The 24261-nt window shown below is 38.3% G+C and overlaps 1 protein-coding gene across 1 annotated transcript in view; it reads left to right on the top strand.

The window, feature by feature from the left end:
* The window catches only part of pde11a (phosphodiesterase 11a), a 59661-nt gene that overhangs the window by 32656 nt on the left and 2744 nt on the right, over positions 1–24261 (top strand). The window contains exons 8-19 of the mRNA XM_042494759.2: positions 972–1039; positions 1140–1232; positions 3308–3358; positions 5099–5245; positions 5399–5506; positions 7883–7992; positions 9538–9628; positions 13517–13617; positions 13830–13907; positions 13994–14057; positions 16037–16111; positions 17773–17856. Coding sequence (XP_042350693.1) covers positions 972–1039; positions 1140–1232; positions 3308–3358; positions 5099–5245; positions 5399–5506; positions 7883–7992; positions 9538–9628; positions 13517–13617; positions 13830–13907; positions 13994–14057; positions 16037–16111; positions 17773–17856 — 1070 coding nt within the window. The remainder of the gene's footprint in view (positions 1–971; positions 1040–1139; positions 1233–3307; positions 3359–5098; positions 5246–5398; positions 5507–7882; positions 7993–9537; positions 9629–13516; positions 13618–13829; positions 13908–13993; positions 14058–16036; positions 16112–17772; positions 17857–24261) is intronic.

Below are 24261 nucleotides of genomic sequence, written 5' to 3'. Positions count from 1 at the left end.
TGGATAAGTATCTCATACAATGCCACTTCAAAAAAATCCAAACAACAGCAGTAAAGAACTGTTTTTGACACCACCCAACATCCCTACTGAAAAAAATGTCTATTGTGCAGATATACAATACATGGGTGATTTATGTAAACACTCATAACAGAGCTGCAAATTCTTGCCATTTTATGGATTTTTTTGTTATAGTGAAACACTAATGACAATAGGAATGTGGTGAAGTTAAAGATTATGTGGTGGCCACAGGACTCTAAGCAGTCATTTAGTTCACTTATGCTTGCAGCAGCTCATCACAAATTACATGCTCATTACAGAGGGAGCGATAATAGATCTGAGAAAACATCATGCCTGTATTTTTAATGCAATGACACCATAATGAAAATTGTTAATAGCTACGGTATTAATCCTGTTTCACCTCTGTGGATTTCCAGCCATACATTGAAATTAAAATGTCACTTTAGCAGGTTTGTTTGACCTCCTGGAGATAAATAAAGATGGTAATGTATTGAGTTATTACTTTTTAAGTGTAATTTCTCAGTGACAATGAATGTCAGTCTCTATCAATTAAATGTTTATGCTTTATCAACAAAGCTGTCCTCTGTTTTTAATTAGATGATGAGAGACACCACCTAAACAGAGAATACAGCTGTCAAATAAAAAGGCTTCAATCCCACTGCAGCACTGTGGACAATGACTGGATGTCTTGTCAGAGATAACATTAATTGAATGCCAATTTCGCCAGTGCTGGATTTTTGTCGTTTTTGCATCACCTTGTGTCATACTCATATACTGCTATTTATGTGACAGGATGCTGTGTCTCTGCTTCATTTCATTAATAATGCATGTTAGTCGATGAAATGCAGTGTGTGGGTTTGATCCTCTTTTAATTGGAGGCAGATTATATGTGCTGGTGTTGTGCCTATATCGAGCTTAAACATTAACTTTTTATTGTATGGTTTGTGTAACAGGTGTCGCCCAAGTGCTGAACAGGCTCGATGGGAAACCATTCGATGATGCAGACCAGCGTCTCTTTGAAGTATTACCTTTGCTCCTATTTTCTTTTCAACATACAGTAGCTTTTGGTTGCAGCAGAAACTGATGTAGCTGAATGTGTCTGCTTTTTGTGCCTTTCTCAGGCGTTTGTGATCTTTTGTGGACTGGGCATCAACAACACCATCATGTACGACCAGGTGAAGAAATCTTGGGCCAAGCAGTCTGTGGCTTTGGATGTAAGAACACATTCGGTTTCCTGCTTCAAATCGCATTTCAAAAAAATGAAGATTTCTTCATGTTTTGAAGAAATCTTTGCATCCGTTTAAATTTGAAATAATAAAATCTATTACTTTGTAAACTGTAATGTAGCCTCACAGTGTTGACTTAAAAGGATAGTTAAGATTTTTTAAGTAGGGCTGTATAAGGCCGACCCGGGAGCTAAGTAATCTACTGCTGTGGATGGAGTCAGCAGAAAACCATATTTTAGCTGCGTAAAACAACTTAACAGTTTAAGTGTAGTCTATATTGAGAGTATTTTCATCGTTTTACCTTTCTGTCGGACATCCCGTCCTGACAGAAAAACCATTAACCGCTTCAGGTCCCCATCTCTTATCAAAACCACCAGACTACACTGAGAAAAACAGTCATTTTAAGCTCGCTGAACATGGGAGCTGCTGGTCTACCACTGCTTTCATCACTTAGTTAGTTTGTGTTATTATTTGACTTTACTGGAAATTCCTTTATTAGGAATAACCCCTTAAGATGCACCATCTCGTTTTCAAAAGGTTCCTCAACAAAATATTACAATACTAGCACAATTAGACATAACATTTAACAGAAAAGTAACAGGGTAAATTGCAATATCAAATATATATCAAAGCCAAAAGCCAGACAACAAAAACAAAACAACAGGTATTAAGTAATAAGATGATGCTCAGGAGATGATACTCCAGACAGTAACATCATTATAGTGATGTTATTGTGGACATATAGAAATGATCCTATAATTCTGAATCTGCATGAACCCTTTAAAATGCCAAAGTCACTCAACAGCACAGACTAACTAACCGACCGGTCGACCAGCAGCTCCCGTGTTCAGTGATGATAAATCACTGACTTTCTCAATGGAAGCTTTGAAGAGAGCAATATAATGGCTTCAAGTCCCTGTCAGAAGTTTGTCAGTAAAGCAGTGAAAATATTCTCATACATCATATATAAAAATATAAAAGCTTTTAGTTGGTTAAAATATGTTTTCGCACTGACCACGTGCCACAGCAGCACGCCACTTAGCTTCCATGTCCGACTCCAGACTTCTTCTCTAAATTGGCGCCATGCCGACCTCCATCTACTGTCTGTAACACATTGACTGCAGATAATTACCACATACAACCACACTTCAAAAGACCTAAACAATCCCTTCAGTCGATTCTGCTCTGCTTTGTCCTTCAGTTCCCTTTTGTCATGCCTGCGCTCATTGTGTTTGTGTCAGCTTCATGCCCTCCCTCATATGGTTTTCCCAGTGCGTCCTATCTGTTCTTGTATTTAGCTGTAACGCTATCTTTATTTTCCTTTCCAGTCAACATATGCTCTGTGCTGAAACATTTACCCAGAAATCATTGGAAACAGCGGCTGCTGCATGGCTAATATAAAACCTCGTAGTGCTTATTCTCTCTCAGGGGTATTTGTGCTTGGCTCCTTTTTTTAGTCTCATATTTCCACAAGAATGTACGCATGAAAAAAAGTGCTGATGTCTCTTTGTAGATAACCTTCTCACAAAGGTTTTATTGAAAATTAATGAGCGGCAGTGAAAAGCAATCCCTCATCTGCCCCGCAGTATGTAGGCATTCAGCACTGCTCAGCCTTTACAGTACTTACAGTCCTTACATTACAATGGGGAGCTTTAAGGTGCATTAGAGTATTTGGCACCACTAAGTTTCAGGATAGGAGAAGCAGAGAAGAGAGAGACGAAGCGTTTAAAGGACGGGCACAGAGTGAACTAATATGTTGATGCATTGCCTCTGGCAGCACTGAATAAACATGAGCATTTATGATCAAATAAGCAACTAGAGGTCTGTGCGAGGTATTTCTCTCAGGAAATGAAGGGAACATGGCGATGGAATCGGGGCTGACATTGCTGCTCTTGTAAACTGTTCTAGAGGCGAGTGTCAATTTCCTCATCTGGAAGATCCACTGAGAAGCTGAAACACCAGCGTGCCAGTGTGTTTTAAGCCAGAGTTTCTCTAAGAGGCGTACTGGTTATTTTAATATACTGAAAAGATACTCTGAGTGACACTGTGTCATTACTTTGCAGGTTCTGTCTTACCATGCCACTTGCTCAAAGACTGAAGTTGACAAATTCAAGGTAACAGAAATTCACCACATCATTACATTTGTCTCAGCAAACAATTTCATTTCTCTTAATACTGACAGTCTGTTTTTTAAACTCTGAGCTCAACACAGATACTGAAGTCAAAACTCACGTGAGACTGCTTGTTTTTTAAAACCTCATCATTTATTGTTTAGGAACATAGCAGTTAACCCTTTAAAATCTGAGTATACTGGCTTGATTTCTTTCAAAACATGGGAAGAGGGCAATGTGCATATAAGAATAAATAACCCCCAAATTAGCAAAAAAATTGTAAAAGGTACAAGCATATTACCTGGAAATTAGAGAGAAAAACAAACAAGCAGATGAGCTTGACATTTTTCCCTAGCTTTTTAAAATTTAAAATTTCTAGCTTTTGACCAAAAGTAAATACCACGGCACTTTTTCTGTGGTTATATAGCACCAATTTCAAGATAGTTTGCATTTTCTACTGCATAGACAGCCTAGATTTATGAAAATACCATCTTTTAAGTGGTGAAATACTCTTTTACACAAAAGTAGGATGCAAGGCATCAGCAGTAAAATAGACTTCTCTGATGTCGTCTCCAAGAAGGTAAAGTCTTGGAAATTTACCTCATGGTGTATTTATTTTGGTCATGGGCCCTTTAATGAAGATATTTTTTTCTAATCAAATAACAATCTCTATTTAACTTTAATGGAAAAGAAAAAAATCTATTGCAACAGAGGGGAATTATTGGCAGCCTGTCTCCTCTAGACTTAATTTTCCAGTTCCTCCAAACAGCAGCGGTAGCACGCAAGCGTAAATATGGGCCGAGAATTCTCCAATGAAAATAAACTAATTGTGGTATTTGAAATGGATTACTCCGATCAATAGGCAATCATTCTCAATACGTTATGTCTGGAGAGTAAAATATGAAAATATCTACATTTTTAATTGGCGTGACACTTCTGAAATATAGATATGACCTATTTTCCTGCACTTTCATGTGTTGGATTTTCCCCTGTGGCCGTCACGGCAAAGTAGGAACCCCGCTTTCCAGTGTGCTCGTGTGATCTCTCAGCCCCCTCATTCAGCGCCGCGCTCTGCTTCCTGCCTTTCCCCCCCACTTTCTTTCATAACTGCTCTACATACGGAGCCTCGCGGAGCACGCTTGACTGGGATTCCACCGCAGTGCAAATGGCAGCAAACAAACCTGGCTAACATTTCGTAACCGGGGGATGTGAATTAAGAGAGAGGAGAATACCTGCTGCTCTGACAGGCAAACATTTGTGAGGGGAACATGGTTAGAGAGGAGAGAGAGAAAGACGAAAACACTGTGACACAGATTTGTAAGAGAGCTCTGACTCTTTGTCATGAGATGCAGGTTAGAAAGCATGAAATGGTCAAATGCTGACTAAAGAGGCAGATATATGTGCTCACTGGACCACATCGGAGATAGCGGATGCTTCAGTGTGAACGTAGTTAATTGGAGTCATGTATGTCGTGCATTTTTTATTTGAATAATAATGAAAAAAAGCTGCTGATGATTACTACTGCACAGATACGTCAATGAGCTCTGAAAGTAAACAACAGTGAAACACTCCGGTAAAGCTCCCTCATTAATCTTAACCCTCTCCAAATGAGTCCTCAGAGTCTTAATTAGCATGTCTCCATATTTCCATGTATCATCTGAAAGTGGCACAGCATCCTCTGACCTCTCCATCCTCTCCTGCTCTCTGAACTCCTTAATGTTTTCTCTTTCCACCATAAAACAGGCTGCTAACATTCCTCTGGTCTGCGAGCTCGGCATCGACAAACTCTCCTTTGACGATTTCTCCCTGGATGTCGACGCCATGATAACGGCCGCTCTGAGAATGTTCATGGAGTTGGGAATGGTGCAGAAATTTAAGATCGACTATGAGGTGACAAAACTTTATCTATCTCGTTTGAATGCTTCACTGAATTTGTCCAGAACACTGTTCATTTAGTAGCCGACTCCTAATGTGTCCTCGTGACAGCTGCTGACCCGTGTGTTCATCGCTCTCTCTCTATCTCTCTCCGTCTCCCCCCTCCAGACACTGTGCAGATGGCTGCTGACTGTCAGGAAAAACTACAGAATGGTTCTCTATCACAACTGGAGACATGCCTTCAACGTCTGCCAGTGCATGTTTGCCATGCTTACGGTAAGGGTCACGCTGTCGTTGTCAATCATGACATCAGTTTCAGTCAGAGACACTTATGTTGGAGAATTTATAGCAAATATTCACACACTTAAAGCTTTCTTAGCAGCAATGAGGACTCTTAGATTTTAGTAAAAGAAACAAACATACCAAAAGCCTAGCACAAGGGAGGAAATGAGGAGTTTGGCACTGAAAGTACACAAATGTACCCAATACTGCTCAAAAAGTACAATTTAAGGAGATTTCCCCTCTAAACTTCTCAAATGATTTTATTTAAATAACAGTTTGAAGCTCAAAAAGATTTTAAAAGAAGCAACGATTTGACAAAAAGGCCATTTTTGGAGAACCAGAACTTTATATTTGCTAATTTTAGTACATTTTGTTGTTAAAAACTTAATAACTTCAGTAGGAATTTTAAAGATGTATACTACAGAATTTTGAATTAATCACCTTTACTGGGGACGCACCGATTTATCGGCTGAACATCAGTAGTCGCCTTGATTCACCGATGGCAGTGGCTGATGTTTTTCTGTTGTGTCACATTGATTTTGTGCAGGCTAAAATCCAAGGTTCGAGACGGCCACAAAATCAAATTAATGAGCGGGTACAAGAAGTAAACAATGACTGTTTGGCAAATGGGCTCTGGCCCTGTTATGTGACAACATCGCTGATAGCAGCTGGCGTTCCGGTAAAATCTTCCCCAGGACCAAAGGACGCAGTAAACTCATTATCGTCACATCAGGGAACACAATCTACTGTTTCCATTGTGAACAAGGAATCTGTGTTCAAATCGGCAGGAGGATGTTAGCTCTAAGCAGCCAGTGGCTGCAACTAACAGCTCACTGAGGTTGCATTGAGTCACATTATGTTGTGGTCAAGTTTTACACAGTAAAGATGAGTATTAGGCAAGGGGAAAGCATAATATATTCATCATGTGTTTAATATAAAATTTGTAATATTTAGTTTGTTTTTTAAAATGTAGCCCACTGAAAGCAGTGAAATGAAGAATGAACTGCTACAAAGTGACAGACTCTTGTTAGCAGTTAACCCAGTAGCACAAAGTACAGTACGCAAATACAGACAAAATGAACACAGAGTATGGTTAGACAGCTACATTCGTGCACGTATATGTGTCTAATGTTAAGAATAAATGAGCCCGTACTTCACATGCCAGTATTATATAGTTGATTCTTTTCACATGTTTATAATGAGTATTTTCTAACATGCATAATGTGCTTATAAAGAAATCTCTGATTTTACTTTACCTGGACTTTAAACCTCTGAAACCTGGATCGGCATCACTTTTCTTGTGCTACATTCAGACACCTTCACAAGTAAGCCATTTAAACCTTCAAAAACTAAGCAACTTGCTTTGATTTCATTTGAAAACATGACAAAAAAGGACCAACTAGATGCAAACTGTTCGGCAAATTGCAAGAAATTAGTAGAAATTTTTTTTAAATAATTGTAATTTTCATATTTATATATACATATACATATATATTTATACTAATCATTATTATATATGTTAAATCATTTTACAGAATTATTATTTTTTAACACATTTGGGGTAATGTCTTTCTTTTTCTTTTCTTTTTTTTCAATTTATTTTTAAATTATTTAAAAATAAAATATTATTTTTAAACACTACTAGTCAGCCGATGGGTTTGCCAGTGATTGGGAGGCAGCTAATATAAGCCTGACTTTAGTGCTTACAGAAATCTTGTTATTATCAAAGGTAGAGAGAATGTGTTGCATTTCTGTTTGACTTGAAATTCAAATTACGACTCATTGCGTTATTAACTATACAAACAGCCACTTCTGTGCAGAATCACACTGGAGATGTTTGTTTGAATAGAGACCCCAAGAGAATTACTTCAGCAGGCCTTTACTTCATCAGGTCCTTGGGGCAACACACACACACACACACACACACACAGTCTTCTACAAACACCAGTGTTGTTCATTTAATCAAGCACAGCATTAATGCACGGTGTCTCATCTGAATTGATTATTGGCAGAGGGAGATGAAATAGTAGTGTGTAAGCTGTTCTGGGACCCTCCACTCTCCTGCCATGTGTTTTAATGAGTGAGCTGAGGGCCGTGCTATCTTTGCCGCTCTCCCCACAATGACCTATAGTGACTCACTCAGCACATGGCCCCCAGAAGCCATTCATCCAACCCATAAAGCTCCCAGTGTGACTGTGTTACTGCAGTCCCACTGGTTATCTAGGGAGACACTGTTTTTTTAGGATGCCGCTGCTGTTGGAGTGTTTTTCATTTTTATTCGATGTACTCACACTTGTATATGGTAGGACATGCCCTTTATGTGTGTGTGTGTGTGTGTGTGTGTGTGTGTTTCTCCTCTGTGCCAATCAGACGGCAGGCTTCCAGGAGACCCTGACAGAGGTGGAGATCTTAGCACTTATTGTGGGTTGTGTGTGCCATGACCTGGACCACAGGGGCACCAACAACGCTTTTCAGGCAAAGTAAGTGTTAATGCTTTATCCCACTGTCTCTGCCACACACACACACACACACACACACACACACACACACACACACACACACACACACACACACACACACACAGACACACACAGACACACACACACACACACACACACACACTCCTACGCGCTGTTTATAGTGTGTTTTACCACCTGCAGCAGTCTGCAGCAGTCCAGCCCAGATCAGCAAGAGTCAAGTGGCAAGTTGTATAAGACTTATATAAGGGTCGGCTTAATGAAGAGACTGTAAACACTGCTGACTCTGAGCACATTTAGATCAGCAGCTAAACTAATAATTTGCTTGAACTTACTGTTCTCTGCCCTCACAAAGGTAATTATCTTAAACAGTTTGTGGAACAATGCAAAGTTACTCATTATGAGGTTTTTTGTGTGTTTTTGAAAGAAATCAAACCCACTTTCTCAAATTTCAGAGGTATAAATGTTATTAAAAGGTGTCTGAATGCAGCAAATGAAAAATGATGTTGAGGTGTTAAAGTGATAATTGTTGCGATCACAACATTGTAACATCCTGGAGGGACTGCCCTACAGCACAGAACACCAGCCCGTCTCCAAACAGGACGTTTGTTAAATAATAACTCTCCCTTAATACTTGACCAGTTTCAAAAGTTGTTGCTCCCATGAGTCACCTAGACAGAAAAACACGGCAATACGGAGTTCCCCATAAATGTTCTCAATGTCCTTTACAGCACTTTTAAAGCACAAAAAAAATTGTAAACACAAGTTGAATTTAAGTCATTCACTATATTTGTTAATTTGGGTCAAATCCATTGTGATCAATGACTGTTTGGAGTTACAACCCTATGCTATTCTGTAAGACTTTTACTGCAGCTATCTTTGCTTTTTCGTTGTTTTAGGGCTTGTTTTGCCTTTGGGCCTCATCTATGTTCAAGATTATTGTCCATAAATTGTATGTATCTATGAAGAGAGCAGCACGTCCTAATCAATTTGCTCACACAACATGTGATGTGAACAACCCACAGCTAAAGGTCAAGACAGGCTCACAGTCATTCTTTCATTTCAAATCCAAAGTGCTGGAGGACAGACACTTTCTGACTCCACTGTAATACCAAAACTAGAATAAAAACTAGATCAAAACTTAAACTTTGTAAAATCAAAGACAGTTTTTTTCTGTGGAAATGACTGACCAATTAAACTAACGTGAAACTTTTAAAACCCTGGCCCACATGCCTCACCTTCAGTCCACCCAGCTCAGTAAAGTGTCTCATGAGTATTTTTTTCTCAACGTTAAATGATGATCGTATTCAGTGTTGAACGGTTGAACTTCAGCTGCAGTTTATGTTATGGCTCTCTTGCTTCTTTTGTTATTGAGCCATAAGCTGGCGACAATGTGCAGAGAGAACTGGCGAGGGAATTACAACAGACTCAACAGCGGACTTTGTTTCTCAGTATGTGTTGAGTGCTGATTATGTTATTCCTCTTCTTGATCCCTGTGTATTGTCTGTGCTTTGTGTGTGTGTGTGTGTGTGTGTGTGTGTGTGACAGGACGGGCTCAGCCCTTGCGCTGCTTTATGGGACCTCTGCTACGCTGGAGCACCACCACTTCAACCACGCTGTTATGATCCTGCAGAGCGAGGTAAGATCCAACATCTGCTGCAATGCAGTTACTATGAAGGTTCTGCTAATGCCGACTCCTGTTGTGTTTGTGCGACACATCCGATTACATAGCAGGACATTTTACTCACAGTCCACATTAACTGGATGATGAGAGTTGTGGAGGATAAATAATAGAAGCACCTGTAAATATGACACAACACCACAAACTGCAGCCTTCAAAGTGCCCATTAATCAACACCTCTTTACAAAAACTGATCATTGTAACCTTTATGATTTATTGCAGGGCTCTTGTATCAGACTGCATTAGTTGTAGCTTGTTTTTATACTGAGGATTTACTACATGTACACAATTATGTAACTTTAGCTGTAGCGGCCTGTGAACAAGCTACACGGTGCTTTTTTTCTGCAGCAGTTTGACTCATCATAGCAGCAAAAAGCACAACTGAAAGGTAGAATTCAACACATATTTGCTTTCTTGCCAAGAGTGAGACGAGAATATTGACCATACTCTGGTGTCTGTGCACTAAATATGAAGCTGCAGCTTAGCTTAGCATAAAGACTGGAAACAGGGGGAGTGTTGTCAAAATGATCAATTTAAGGACACATATCGATTCTAAATATCTGCAATGGTTCCACTACTTATTTTCTGTAATATAGACACAGCAGCACCAGCTGCACTTTCTCACTCTCTCTTATTGTTAAGAGAAGTTATTGATACTATGATTTGGCCGCAACAGCGTTAACCCGAGGGGAAGCAGAGGTTGGGCAAACGCTTCTGCAACATGACCGCCCAGATAGAAGCGGTAATTACTGTATGAGCACAATGCGATGCAGTGGCAATGAGCTAGCCAGTGAAATATACGCACTTACGTGCACACGTGATTGGACTGGTTTACCACAACAAACAACAGAGAAGCTTCGATCACAAAACACAAGAGAGCATGACTTCATTCTCTGCTCAGGACACCATTGCTCCACTATATCTTTACATACAAGAAGAGTAATTTTTGTCATGTTACAGCCTTGTTTTATTTATCTTTTACTAAAAATAAATAAATATTACACCCTAAATGTCAGCTTTCCCCTACGGTATTGAAAATATTATTGAATATTAGTATTTTTCAAGGTATTGTATTGAAGAAAAAACAGGAAGGAACTGAGGCACTCATCTGTAGGAAAAAAATTAAAATGCCTTTATTGCATTGTCAGGTTCTTAAAGTAGAACATGATTAAAAACTAAAAATATATATATCTTCTACACCTTTTGGAAGGCTGGACGCCGAATTGCTGGACACAAAAATGGGTAGAAGATTTTACAAGTTTTAATCATGTGCTACTTTTAGAACCGTCCAATGCATAAAGGCATTTTAACTTTTTTCCTAAAGACGAGTGCCTTGGTTCCTTCCTGTTTTTTTTTTTTTAAACTTGTTCATGGCCTTCCCCAAAGAGCACCATCTTTTTTGGTACTATTACTACTTTCAAGAAGCTCTCCTGTTTTCTGGCTTTTCATCGTATTGTATTGAAGTTTGAAACTCCAGTAACGTAACAACACCACTCTGTCCAAAGTTAAAAAAAATAAATAAAAAAAAAAGCAGTTGATGACCAGAAGCTCTAAAGCTCGCTTATTAACAAATCATATCTGGTTTGTTTCATCCAGACAAACAGAAAATCAACACATTTTGTTTTTTTACAAAGTGTTATATGCTGCACAATTTCTGATGTGGGCGCAGTGACTTGCTGGAGGCTTGTCATCACCGCGAGGTTGGCAGCAGACCAGAACAGAGTCGGGCTAGCTGTTTCCTGTCTTACAGATATGCTGCTGGCAGATTCATACGTGACAGACAGATATGAGAGCGGTGTTGATTTTCTCATCTAATGCCCACGAAGACCGCAAAAGTGTGTTTTCCAAAATGTCAAAATATTCCTTTAAAGTAATGTAACTTGTAACCACGTTAATGATACACATACGGTCACACTCCTGTGTCTTACCTCCAAGACATCGCTCTCTTTACTTTTCAGCCAATAAATGAATAAATAAATGACGGGAGTTTGTGCCACTGAGCCTGAAGGCGACCATGTGGGGCCTCAATGTCTGCTGTATGTGAGCGAGTAAACAAATAGCTCTTGCTGCCCTCAAATCAATGTAATTATAGAGGCGATAGATTTGGTGGTAATTGGTTGAGAGAGACATTTTACCAGGTGACTGGGTTTGCATGAAGTTGTAATTAAAGGCGTTTTGAGGGAGCAGCTGAGACGAGGCTTAGCGGGGTTTGTTCCAGTGGCTTCATTATCGCGGCGCTGACAACACAGTAAGCTGACAAATGTTTGCTTGGAATATCATAATGGTTTCTGTTGATACTGGGGTTGAACTACCGCTGTCCTATTAGCATATAAATGAATAATGTGGCTAATTCAAGTGGAAAGCTCACGATTCAATCCGCCATCCCGCACAAACCATTAATTTAAAACTTTTAAAACGTCACTCGCTCCCTTTGTATCTCTCAATTTTCATCTCATCATTCTCACTTTCTGTTTTGCCCGCCTCCCTCCTTCATCCGCTCCAGTTGCGAGAGAATGAGACATGTGCTTTGTGTCTCCACAAGTTCAATATTTCATGGGAACACATGAGCTCATGGAGGGAATCACAGAGGTGTTGAATTTCTCAGTGTTTAAAAAAAAAAAAAAAGTGTTTGTCCAGCTCTGAATATCTTTGCTAATTTCTGCAGGTCGTTATCTTCCCGTCTTTCTGCTCCTTCTCTGTTATCACCTCTATATCTTCTGTTTTCTCCACAGTTAGACCTCTCCGTCCTCCAGAGGACGGTGCCTAAGTGGTGAATGAATGTATAATACATGATGGGGAGAAGCCTGTTTTAATGATAGAGAGCCTGAAGTGAGAGATGTTGCTTACTTATTAAGAGCTGCTGGCTTCTCTCCTCCCCTGCACAGATCCACTGACTTTTATTATTGAGTCTTTTTTTTTTTTTTTTTTTTTTTACCATCATGGTTTAGCTGCAAATGGACCTTTTTCACTTAAGACTCATTTTCTTTCACAGGATCACTACACTTTAGCTCAGGCTTGTCCAAACCTTTTGAATGGGAACCAGATAAGATATTGTGAAAATAATTGTAGGCCAGCTCCTTCTTAAATCCTATAATTTAAAAAATCATATACAAATTGGATAAACAACTGTTTCAGTGAAAATGTTTTCAACTTCCCACCACTCCTGAAAGCAACAGCCCTCGATTTGACTTTACACATCTTTGCTATGGTCATGTCGCTACGAAGAAAATGTAATTTATTGCCCAGAGCATTTAAAAGAACATGTTGATAACAGTTTGAAGAAATTTTCACAGACTTTTCAAGGTGTTTTTCCGAGTCAAAGGTGCATTTATGTGAATTTTCGGAGTTGGATGCTCATTTTTCCAATCGTTCTGACACCACGTGAATGCAAGTTTATACCGTTGCCTACTGAGGGCATATTATACATATGCAAGTATCTGTTCATAGAGATCAAATCTCTATTAAATGTTACACATTACATTGTAAAAACTGTAATCAAAACACAGCGCACATGCCATTAACTATTTTTCATTGCACTGTTTGATCCATTCTGACCCTCACATAAAATAAAAAATTTGTGTGCACTACACTGTGTTGTAAATATTCACATCCAATGATCTGTAACAGTATTTTCAGCAGTCTAATATAATGGTCAAGCTGTTGCTACATAATTTAAAAAGTCTCTTAAATAAACCTATGTAGCAGTAAATAATGACCTTTAAAGTTGATGCTACCCATCCTGAACATAATGAATTATTCATCCAGTTATTTTTTATTTTTATAACACACACTGTTTGTGGTTAGAACATGTTCTTTATCATGTTGTCTCTGTATGTGTCTCCACAGGGTCACAATATCTTCTCCAACCTCTCGTCCACAGAGTACAGCGACCTCATGCAGCTGCTGAAACAGTCGATTCTGGCCACAGACCTCACACTTTACTTTGAGTATGTTCTGCTAAACACTACAGCACTTATTAAACTGTTAAATCACCGGATGTCCACAGAGCTCAGCTCGCTGCACGAACTCATTTACCAAGAAAACACACCAAGTCTGTCTCTGTGCAGTGTGTGCAGCAGGTTTCTTTTAGGTAACACCGCCCCCTTGTGGATTTTATGTCACTTACACCTACATGTACTGCTGTCTTGTTGCCTTTCAGAAACAGAAACACTTTCTTTGAGCTGGTCAGTAACGGAGAGTACAACTGGAACGTGAAGGCTCACAGAGACATGTGCAGGTAAGGGCCTTTACACACCAACACGGTGCCTCGAAATCTTTCAATACTGTAAATACATGAAATAAATGTGGTGTGATTCCTCTCAGATCCATGATGATGACAGCGTGTGATCTCGGTGCTGTAACCAAACCTTGGGAAATATCACGCAAGGTGAGCTATACATGTGAAATTGAAGTATTTATAGTATTTATAAACCATTCATCTAGAGCTGAAACAAATGGTTGATTAATCGATAGCTGGTCAAAAGAAAAATAATAACTAATTTGACTTTTGATTGAGCGTTTAAGTCTTTTTTCAAGCTAAATTGCCAACCATTCCCTTGTCACAGGGCTCCTTTATGCAGTATAAAACTATGGAATTTAAGTATGGAAAAAAGAAAAAACTATTGCCCCTATTTTGTTTTCAAAAATATAAAATTCAGAATTTCTAAAAAATAAAAATAAATAAAAAATAATAACAAACTAAAAATAATAAAATAATAATAAACTAAAAGTAATAAAAATATATTTATTCTAAAAATAGATGAATAAAAATGAATAAAAAATTATACAAGCAAGTGTTTTTCATGGCATTGGGAGCAGTTAGCCAGTGCAGCCAAATTGTTTTCCCGTTTGAGAGCGTATGGGCCACTACAACTGAAAAAAAACCCACTCCTACACAGAGCTGCCTCTACGCCTGTACATCCCATCCTGTAAAAAAACAACTCTGCCCCTACAAGTACCTCATAACTGAACCAAATCAGGACGTCCACAACCATAGTTTGAATGTAAATGCTGCAATATCTTTGAATTACATAAAAACATACATACATACATACACAATAAGTTATTTAGTAATGCCGTTATCAAAAAAAGAAACAAACTGTCTTTTCTGCGTGAGGAAACCGTTCATCGTTTACCATGGGCACAGTGAACAAACAAGGCTGCGCAGACGCAATGAAAATGAAATTATTTTACTTTTTTCAACTCATTTGAAGCTCTTACGCATTTTTACATTACAAGTCACATTCACCCAATCACACACACATCCATACACTGGTGGCCGGGGCTAACATACATGGTGCCACCTGCCACTCAGTTTTTACACATTCACATGCACTCACACACTGATGGAGCAGCCATGAGGCTCAGTAACTTGCTAAAGGATGTTTAAACATGTCGACTGGAAGAGCCGGGAATCGAACTGCCAACCTTCTGATTAGATGACGACCCACTCTACTCAGACTAGATAGACTTTTACAGGACGGACGTTAAATGATTGCTGGAATGAAAACATGGTTGACAATGACTAAATGTTGGTATTCTACATCAACATGACGTTGGCATGAGATGTTTGAAGGACTTTAGATTTTGGTTGCCAAAGAACAAACTTAAAACTAACAAATTATCATCATCAGTATTCTACGTTAACTGATGTTGACATTGAGGATCCTGGCGCTAAATTTGGACAGCCAACATCAGGACCGAAAATCCAACCAAATTTCAACGTCGAAAAAAGTTGGTGGCCAGCTGATTTATTTATGAAAGAGACAAAAAACAAGTGAATATATTAACTTATTGAATACTATTTATTCAATATGTTAAAGGGAAATAATATACAAGTAGAACCGGCTAGTTTTCTTCTTGACGGGAGAATGTCATCCGATAGCCACAGTGAGTAAACCCAAGTTTCAAAGTTTTCAGAGTCAAGTCAAGGTTATTTATAAAGCCCATTATCACAAATCACAAATCTGGACCTTCACAGCAGATACGGACAAAACAAACCTTCAACGAAGAAAGAAATGGTAGAAACCTCAAGAAGAGCAACTAAGGAGGGATCCCTCTTCCAGGAGTGACAGACATGCAACAGATGTTGTGTTTACAGAACAACAAAATTACACTAATATATGAAAAATCTACCGCAATGTCTTGAAACAGATGAAACAGAAATGAAACAGAAAATATGTAAAACCCTGGAGTGAAGCTTTGAATCTGTGATTGATTTGCAGTTTTTCTTTGTCTTGTGTATGTTGGTTTGGCAAATCAAGCAATTTGATCTCATCAGTTTGGGCTTCAGGATATTGTGGCTTGTTCTTTTTACAATTGTCTTAACTGAGAAATTAGAAATGATTATCTTTTTTCTCTCTCCAGGTTGCAGAGTTGGTGACCAGCGAGTTCTTCGAGCAGGGCGACAGAGAAAGATCAGAGCTGAAGCTTACGCCCTCTGTGAGTACATCCAGCCATCTCTGGTGTTTTGTGCTTTCTGCAGTTTGTTTTCACCTCCGTGACCTCTGCTGAGCTGATGACGCCGGAGATATATTTTCTCCGCAGTTCCAAAACACACTGCTGTGTAGGAAACATGAGCGCTCGTGTCTCGTAGTGCGAGAAAAAAGTGAATTGTCAGCTTGACCGCTCTGCTGCCTCTGCTGCTGCGCCGAGAGCAAACTGTGGAGCGCGTAACAAGCGTTCTTTAAAAAAAAAAACCTCCTACACAGACAAAGCAAAAACTGACCTTTCCATTCATGCAGTGGTAAACACACGAGGCATTTCGGTGTATTTGGAGCTTTACTAGCTTTGACTTTTTTGCCTAAAATCATTCAACTCAGCAGGTTTATATTTGGGACGGGCTTTTAATTCCTTTCACACAAAACTGTTGCTCAGCACAGATGGGGAATACAGTCAAATTATTTATTTAAGCTTTTGAGGCCGAGGCAAATTGGCTATATTTTATTCAAAAACATGGGAAGAAGGTTATGAGCAGCAAAATGAGAAACGACCTAGAGGAAAGCAAGAAAACTGTGAAAAATATAATTACCTGAAAATTTGCCAAACAACTTACACAAACAAACAAACACAAGAAATAATCTGACAAAGAAAAAAATCTTTAAAAATTATAGTAATTCTGTAAAATAAATTTAAATACATATTTATGAGTATAGTTAACTGGACATTTTTTTGCTAGATTTTTTTAAAAAATAGCCTCTTTTTTGCATCTCTCTTGTTACCATGCCTGTAATTCTGTCTTCTTTGTGCTCATGTTTGTTTCATTAAATGAACTGAATGATTGAATTGTGGAAAATCTTACCAAATTAACCATGTGAGCAGCATGTGCATATTGACAAATTTTTAAACATACATACAGTTTGTGTGATCTGAGCAGCTAACTAACATTATCTCCAGCAGGTAGCCAAAAACACGGTTTTATACATCCAAAGAACTTCTATAAAAATGAACTGCAACGGCAACCAGACCGGGCCTCTAATAGAGACGGGCCTTTATTTGTCAAAAGGTGTCGCCACACCGGGCTAGCAAAAGGGACTGGGCGTTTAAAAATAGCACAATAATAAGAGCAGGGAAAGACTTAAAGATGATTCCTAACGTATGCAGACAGTCCTCAAAGCCGCAGCTCCACAACAGACGAGAGCTGTGCGTTTGATTGAGGAGCTTTGAAGGCTGAACTGTGTTGCAAGTTCTTAAAGGGGGAAAATCAACAGCTTTCTCTGTGCAATTAATGGCTGTTGACTAATCGAGCCAGGCCACATTGCCTCCCCTCTGAAATAACTAATGCGGTAGCCTCAGGTCTGCTGCTTGTGTCAAACCTTTCCCGCTCCGTGTGTGTGGGTGTTGGAAATTAAATATTAACTTCTAAGTCGTAGCCCAGTAACTATCTCTGAAGCACAGCCTCGGCGGAGCCTCTTAAGTTCAGGCTGCAGAAGAATGAGGTAGAATAGAAAATGTACGCGCAATAAACTCGCTTGTCTCGAGAGCCGAGGGAGACTTTTCTTAGCAGCAGCAGCACTTTAGGGACTGTGAGCCCGAATCACATTCCTGCTGTGTTTCTCCAGCACAAACACTGGCGTAAATAAATTCTAACTTTTGTGTTTCAGGCCATCTTTGATCGAAACAGGAAGGATGAGTTGCCGGGGCTTCAGCTGGAGTGGATTGATGGAATTTGTGCGCCGCTGTACGAGGTAAATGCTTGAAGCTTCTCTGCTTTCTGGCCTTCATTGTTGTCACGCTTGTCACACACACACACACACACACATATACACACCTCTGACATCAGTAGCTGCTGTCCTTCCTCAGCTATTGCCCCCCCCCTCACTGACGCCAGCAATGAAGCTGTCACCGACAACTATTCAACTTTTTCTTTGCAGCCACTGCGAAAGAAATGCCTTTTTTTCTTACTGAAAGCTCTGAAACAACTTCAAGGTCGTATCCTGTTTTTCTGAGAACAGCAGCATGAGTGTGCACTTTCTGACTGCGAGACAGCTCAGAGGTAGCGGAGTGTGTGAGCTGTGATGCTTGTCGGGTTAAATCCCCTCAGTAACACAGTGTACTGTAAAAAAATTCTGTTGTTTTTAGGGGGAAAAAAATTGCAGCTGTTGTTGCCGGAATAATTCTGTAAAAATACAGTGAAGATTTACACAACTTTACAGAAAAACCCATAAATGTTACAATTTAAAACTGTTGTAATTCAACTGTAAAACTGTTGTCATTACAACATTTTTACACTGTAAAATTAACACGGTCCATTTGGAAGATAAAAATTACATTTCTGCATTTCCATCAGCTTATGTGTAAAAAAATTTAATTAAATTAAAATAAAAATTAAAAATCTACACATTGGAAAATCACCCTTATTTTTTCTTTCTATTCCTAATAGCTGTTATGGGCAGGTAAAATAACTTTTTTTGTCAGTGTCCTTATATTTATACCAAAAACATTTTATTTATTTTTTAGAGCGAACATCAATAGGACAGTTCAAGTTTTAAGGAACATTCAAATGTGACACTCAAATGTTTTAAATCCAAATCCATTGATAGGCTACACATGTATCTGTAAATCATAACTTAATTTGTAAAATGTATGGTTTATTTATGTATTTTCTGTAATTTTAACACATTTTTTTGTGTTTAAACTGCAGTAATCTATTAATTCTACAAAGAAATGTTATTATTTGAACATATTCTCACTTTAAAAAACTACTTTACTTTAAAACTTAAGTGCTTTACAAAACATTACTGTGAATTAACACTTTTTCATTGCTTTTCTACTTATAGTTTTATGATGACATTTTTTACAGTGTGTGCTTTGCTGCACAGTAATGAAATGAGGGCAGTATGTTTCTTCCGAGACGTTTTGGCTCACATACAGATAGCAAGGCTGATTTTTATTGTGGGATCCCGGCTGAGCAAACGTTCAGGTCAGAGTTAGAGCTACTGGTTATCTCAAAGGGAATTAATGGAAATCCATGCTGTGTCCTTGCCAGTATAGTAATGTGAGTGTGTGTGTGTGTGTGTGTGTGTGTGTGTGTGTGTGTGTGTGTGTGTGTGTGAGTGAGTGAGTGAGTGTGTGTGTGTGTGTGTGTGTGTGTGTGTGTGTGTGTGTGTGTGTGTGTGTGTGTGTGTGTTTCTGAATGACATCAAAAGACGCTCCCCTGCCCCTCCCACTGCCAGCAGCAGCAGCTGTGTGGGAGAAAGACACAGGCTGACTTACTGAGGAGATCAGGTCTGTTAAGCGATGAGGCGTGCTGAAGCTAAATTCATGAGAGCAAACAGTTGTGGAGGGAGTCAAGAATAAAATAATCCATTCCTTTTCACAGCACTGGGTGATTTTCTCTGCTTTTGTTCTGTTAAACCTCCCTTCTTTTTTAACCGTCATATTAAACACATTACTCTTAGTAATCAGGAGTAGAAAACAAACAATAGATCATCTTCACATCTATTGAATTATCCCAGGATCGCTGTCAGAAGTGAGAGTCGACTTATCTGCACGGGGCTGTGGTTTCACCATTGTTACAGTCTGTGTAGTGTAGATAAAAAGCATCAAAGCGCCGTGTGTTGTCTGTGTGGGGGGTTCGTCTCCACGCCACCTCATGTAAAAGGCTGATGTTTGGAGAATGCAGATATGGAGCTCATGATCATGCCGCTGCCAATTAAACTTGCGAGGGGGAGAACAGAGGAAGTTCAGAGGCAGCAGGGTTTTTGTCCGTGGGCGGAAGAGATCTCGTTCTTGATCTCGCTGATCTTCTCCTGGTGGCGGCTCGCTACTTTGTGGAATATTAATCCCCCCATTATATAACCTTCCATCTTTATAACCCACCATATGACAGTCTCTCTCTTCTTCATCCTCCGAGTTTACCTCAGTGGAATAATGACACGGAAACCAATCACATGTCCCGCTGTGTGGATATATACTGCGGAGATAAAGAGACATTTTTGGTCTCCTTTAGAAAATTCTCCCCTCTTAACCCTTTGAAACCTGAGAAAATTGGTTTGATTTCTTTCAAAAACATGGTTAGAAGGCAACAAGCAATTTGACAAAACATCGGCCAAAAATGAGCAAAACATTTGTTTAAAAAAAAAAAAACAGTTACAAAAATTGACCTGAAAAAAAGCTAAAAAAAAAAATAAAAAAAAGATGGTGAAAATGAAAAAATATATATATTAATTTTTTAAAATATATTTTATTATACTTTTCTGTAAACTAATTTAAAATATAAAATCTTTAGAAGTATTACAGCTTTCTCACCATTTTTCCCAATTGTTTGGGATATTTTTCTAATATCCTCCCCGCTTTAAAACTCATTTTTACGTTATTTTTTTGTCATCTTTTACTAATTTCTTGCAATTTGTGAGACACTTCTTGCCAAGTTTGTCATTGCCTCCAATGTGTTTTTGAAATTAATTTGCTGAGGTTTCAAATATTTAAATAGCTTGTAAAAGGCATCTGAACGCAGCAAAGGAAAACTGATGTCAATTCAGGTTTCAAAGTTTTAAAGGAGCAGTGTGTTCTGGGGGATGTAGTTGCATCTAGTGGTGAGGTTTGCAGATTACAACCAGCTGAAACTTTTCCCAGTTAGAATTCCTTCAGTGTTCAGGAGGTTTTTACCAGGAGCCAAACTACCTGCAGAGGTTTCTTTCTCTCCAGAACAAACGGACCAGGGGCCAGATGCATAAAACTTTGTGTGTAGGTTCATGACTAAAAACTGTGTGTACACACAGAGGCAGAAATATGCATATTCATTTAATCTGTTTTATAAAGCAGTGTGCCTGATTCTGTTTAGAAATCTCAATAATTGTGGCGCTGGGCAAGCAGGCACGAGCCTCATTTCCACACCCACAGTTCATCATATATGGACGTAAAAATGACCTTAAATGTGCCTTTGCATATTGACACGTGTGCCTCTCCACCGTTCGAGTAAAGAAAGCGCAATTTCACCGACTGTGTCGCATCGGAGGTTCGCATTTCTGCAGATCGCCGTCACTGTGAAATCTATATTATCATTACTATTAAATGTTACAAGGATCAATGACTCATTCATAGCGCTCTTGTGGAAATTGACTTTACTAAATTCTCTACATGATTAAATTAAACAGTCACTAAGAGCGAGATAAATATATAAATAAAAATAATGCTGAGATGTTATCACTCAAATAATTTAAGATTAACTTTATAAATGCACCTTTGATTGTAATTTTACAGAACGCTATGTGAGCTACAAAATAAATAAATCAATTAATTAAACAATTAGTGAAGTTGACAAACTTTAAAATATTATTTTCTGTCTCTCAACTTGTATTAAATCTCCTTCGTATCACATTACCCGCGGCTGTCTCACGCTCACCTTTTTCCTCTGATAACTTAAAATCCAGACATTCAGGTTTTACTGGAGGCTAAACTATCATCAGAGGTCTCTCTCAGAAAATAAAACCGCTTCATGTGTTTTTTTGACGCTCTCGTCACAGGTGGGTTTCTAGCTATGGTGGCTGACGCGAAAATACAAAAACAGGAACGGCCTTATCTGGAGCCAGTGATTGGCTTCTGAAACAAGGCGGTGCAACATGTTGATCTCTGTAGACGAGGACCGCCTTCCCGTGTAGATATAAACGGCTCATTCGAAGTTGGCGACACCACGACAAGGCTTATTTTCAGGTTATTATAGACAAAATCAAACATACTTATTACATTATATTCAATATCAGCCAACATGTCCCCTCTAACTCCTACACACTGGACCTTTAATCCACAAACGAGGCAAATCCATGACAGTGAAAATGACTGTTTTATGTAGTTTAGTAAAGCCCAAATCTACATCCTGTGAGTCAGGCTAATTGATGCATTACTATTTATTATGTATATATGATATATTCTGTACGTTACTCTGCTCTTAACTGCTTTTTGCACTTCTGGTTTGATGCATTTTATTCAGTACTTGTACTCTGTGCAATGACAAAAATAATTCTAACTTAAATGAAAATATCATCACAAATGTCAGATAACAGGGAGAAATCTTAATTTCCTAAAGCCAAAGTTAATCTCTTCAGCTTGTTTTGTCAACAGTGCAAAAGCCCCAAATAACCGATTAATAATCACATGACAAAAAAACAAAACCGCAAAAAACTTCTTTTTGAGAAGTCGATACTAGTGACTGTTAGTGCTTTACAAAAATGTCTTAAATGATTATTTCATCATCAGCTAGTTATTTCAGCTCTACATTACCCTACAGTACACACACACATATAAAGTTAGATGTGTACCAAAACACAAAAATAGCCAGATAACATAAACACGCATCAACTTTATCTCAAATCACAGATCCATCATGTGCTGCTTTAATGTTTCTCTGCATCACAGGTAAACAGCTTTGTGATCAGCAGCGCAAACACAACAATTATAACATTATGAATTATTGAGTCCGTTTATAAAACACCTTTCAGGACACATTATGCATTTTTAATGAGAAAAAAAAAAGTGGGCTTATTTTAACAAAGAAAAGAGTCTTGATGTCTTGGCCACATTATAGAGCTTTGTTCTGGTCGACCGCCCACACAAGCGTTTTAATTGTTCGTATGAATTAGTGAATACGCCCTCTGAATATAAATGCATTGAAAGTTCAGTTAATTGGCAGCCGTGATTAGTTGTGTTTTCTCCAAATGTAACAACACATTTGATTTCCCTTTCACACGTACAATACACAGTCCCCACTGTGGGTGCACTCACTTTTTTATTTAATTCATTTGTACAATGGTGGCCCATTTATTCCTATATATGTGTGAGTAATGTTTTGGTATGTGGGATCCATGCCCACATGTTATATTTCCATATGAAACGGGGTTAATGAAACAACAGCTAATTACAGACTTCCCCCGAAATCCAATAGACACAATGTGAGGAGAACAGAGGGAACAAAATCCGCCCGTTTCTTAGGTAATTTATTAAAACGGTGAATGACGGCTTTGAGTGCGCTGCTTCTTACAGTTCAATGCAGAGAAATGACAAAGGCGACTTATCTCAGTCATACATGTGCGTCTAAACTCTAAAGAGCAGTCATTTCATTAGCTGCTGTATGTTGATGTTATTGTGCTGTAGAGGCACGTTCTCTGTATTGTTGCATTTGTTTTGTGCATTTGGTGAATAATGTGCTGCTTTTATAGCCCTTTCTCTACTCACAGAGCTAACCGTTTGATTTTATACAAATAAATACTCATCGATATATGAAAAACGCAGGTCATAAAAAAAATAAATAAAAATAAAATCTCATAAATAATCATAAAAATCTCATAATGCCTGCCTATCACCTGGGTGAATAAAATATTCTGTTTGCTGCACAGTAACAAAGATTTTTAACCTGTTTCTTAAATTACGACTGTATTTCCTAATCCCGGTTTTATTAGGGCTGGGAAACACCACAGGCCCAACAATATGATATTATCATGATACTCATGATACAATATTATTGCAATTTCCAACATTATGCGATATTTTGAGTGGTACAATACAACTATTGTTATATATTGATATTTATTACCTCTTCTAAACTGCAAATTATGTCCCCGAAGGAATGATTGGTCAACATCTGTTGACTCTAAGATAAATTTATAAAGATACTTTTTTTCACTTAAATATATTTTTTGCAGCAAATTGTATCTACTGAACTGAAAAAGCCAGTGGTTTTATTGTTCTGCTAGAAAAAATAATTTATTCAAAAGAATATCAGAATAAAATAAGAAATTATATTTAAATTGAAATTAACCTTTTCCTGCACTTATTTTTGTTTTGAAAATTTTTTTTTTTTTAATTCAAGATCAAAACTTGAACTTTTAGTTTCAAATGTCATATTTTCAAACATTTTTTTTTCTTCAAATTAACAAACCTTTTGGCCTTGATCAGGGTCCACACAATTCTAGTTGTACCCAGGTCGAAAAAAATAACTGTTTGTATGGTTTTGCTTGCAGTTAATCACTGCAGGTGTTCTTTAATTCCCCCAATGTGCTGTGTGAACAGCCTACAGCAGCTATTACCACACGGTCTGCTCTACAGTGAAGTCCAGTATGTCTAATAAAAAGAAATGTATAAAATGTCAACAAATT

The sequence above is a fragment of the Plectropomus leopardus genome, chromosome 10, assembly GCF_026936395.1.
Source record: "Plectropomus leopardus strain MGB_pleo_1.0 chromosome 10, ASM2693639v1, whole genome shotgun sequence".
In the NCBI taxonomy this organism is placed as follows: domain Eukaryota; kingdom Metazoa; phylum Chordata; class Actinopteri; order Perciformes; family Serranidae; genus Plectropomus; species Plectropomus leopardus.
This window is presented reverse-complemented; position numbering and strand designations above follow the sequence as displayed.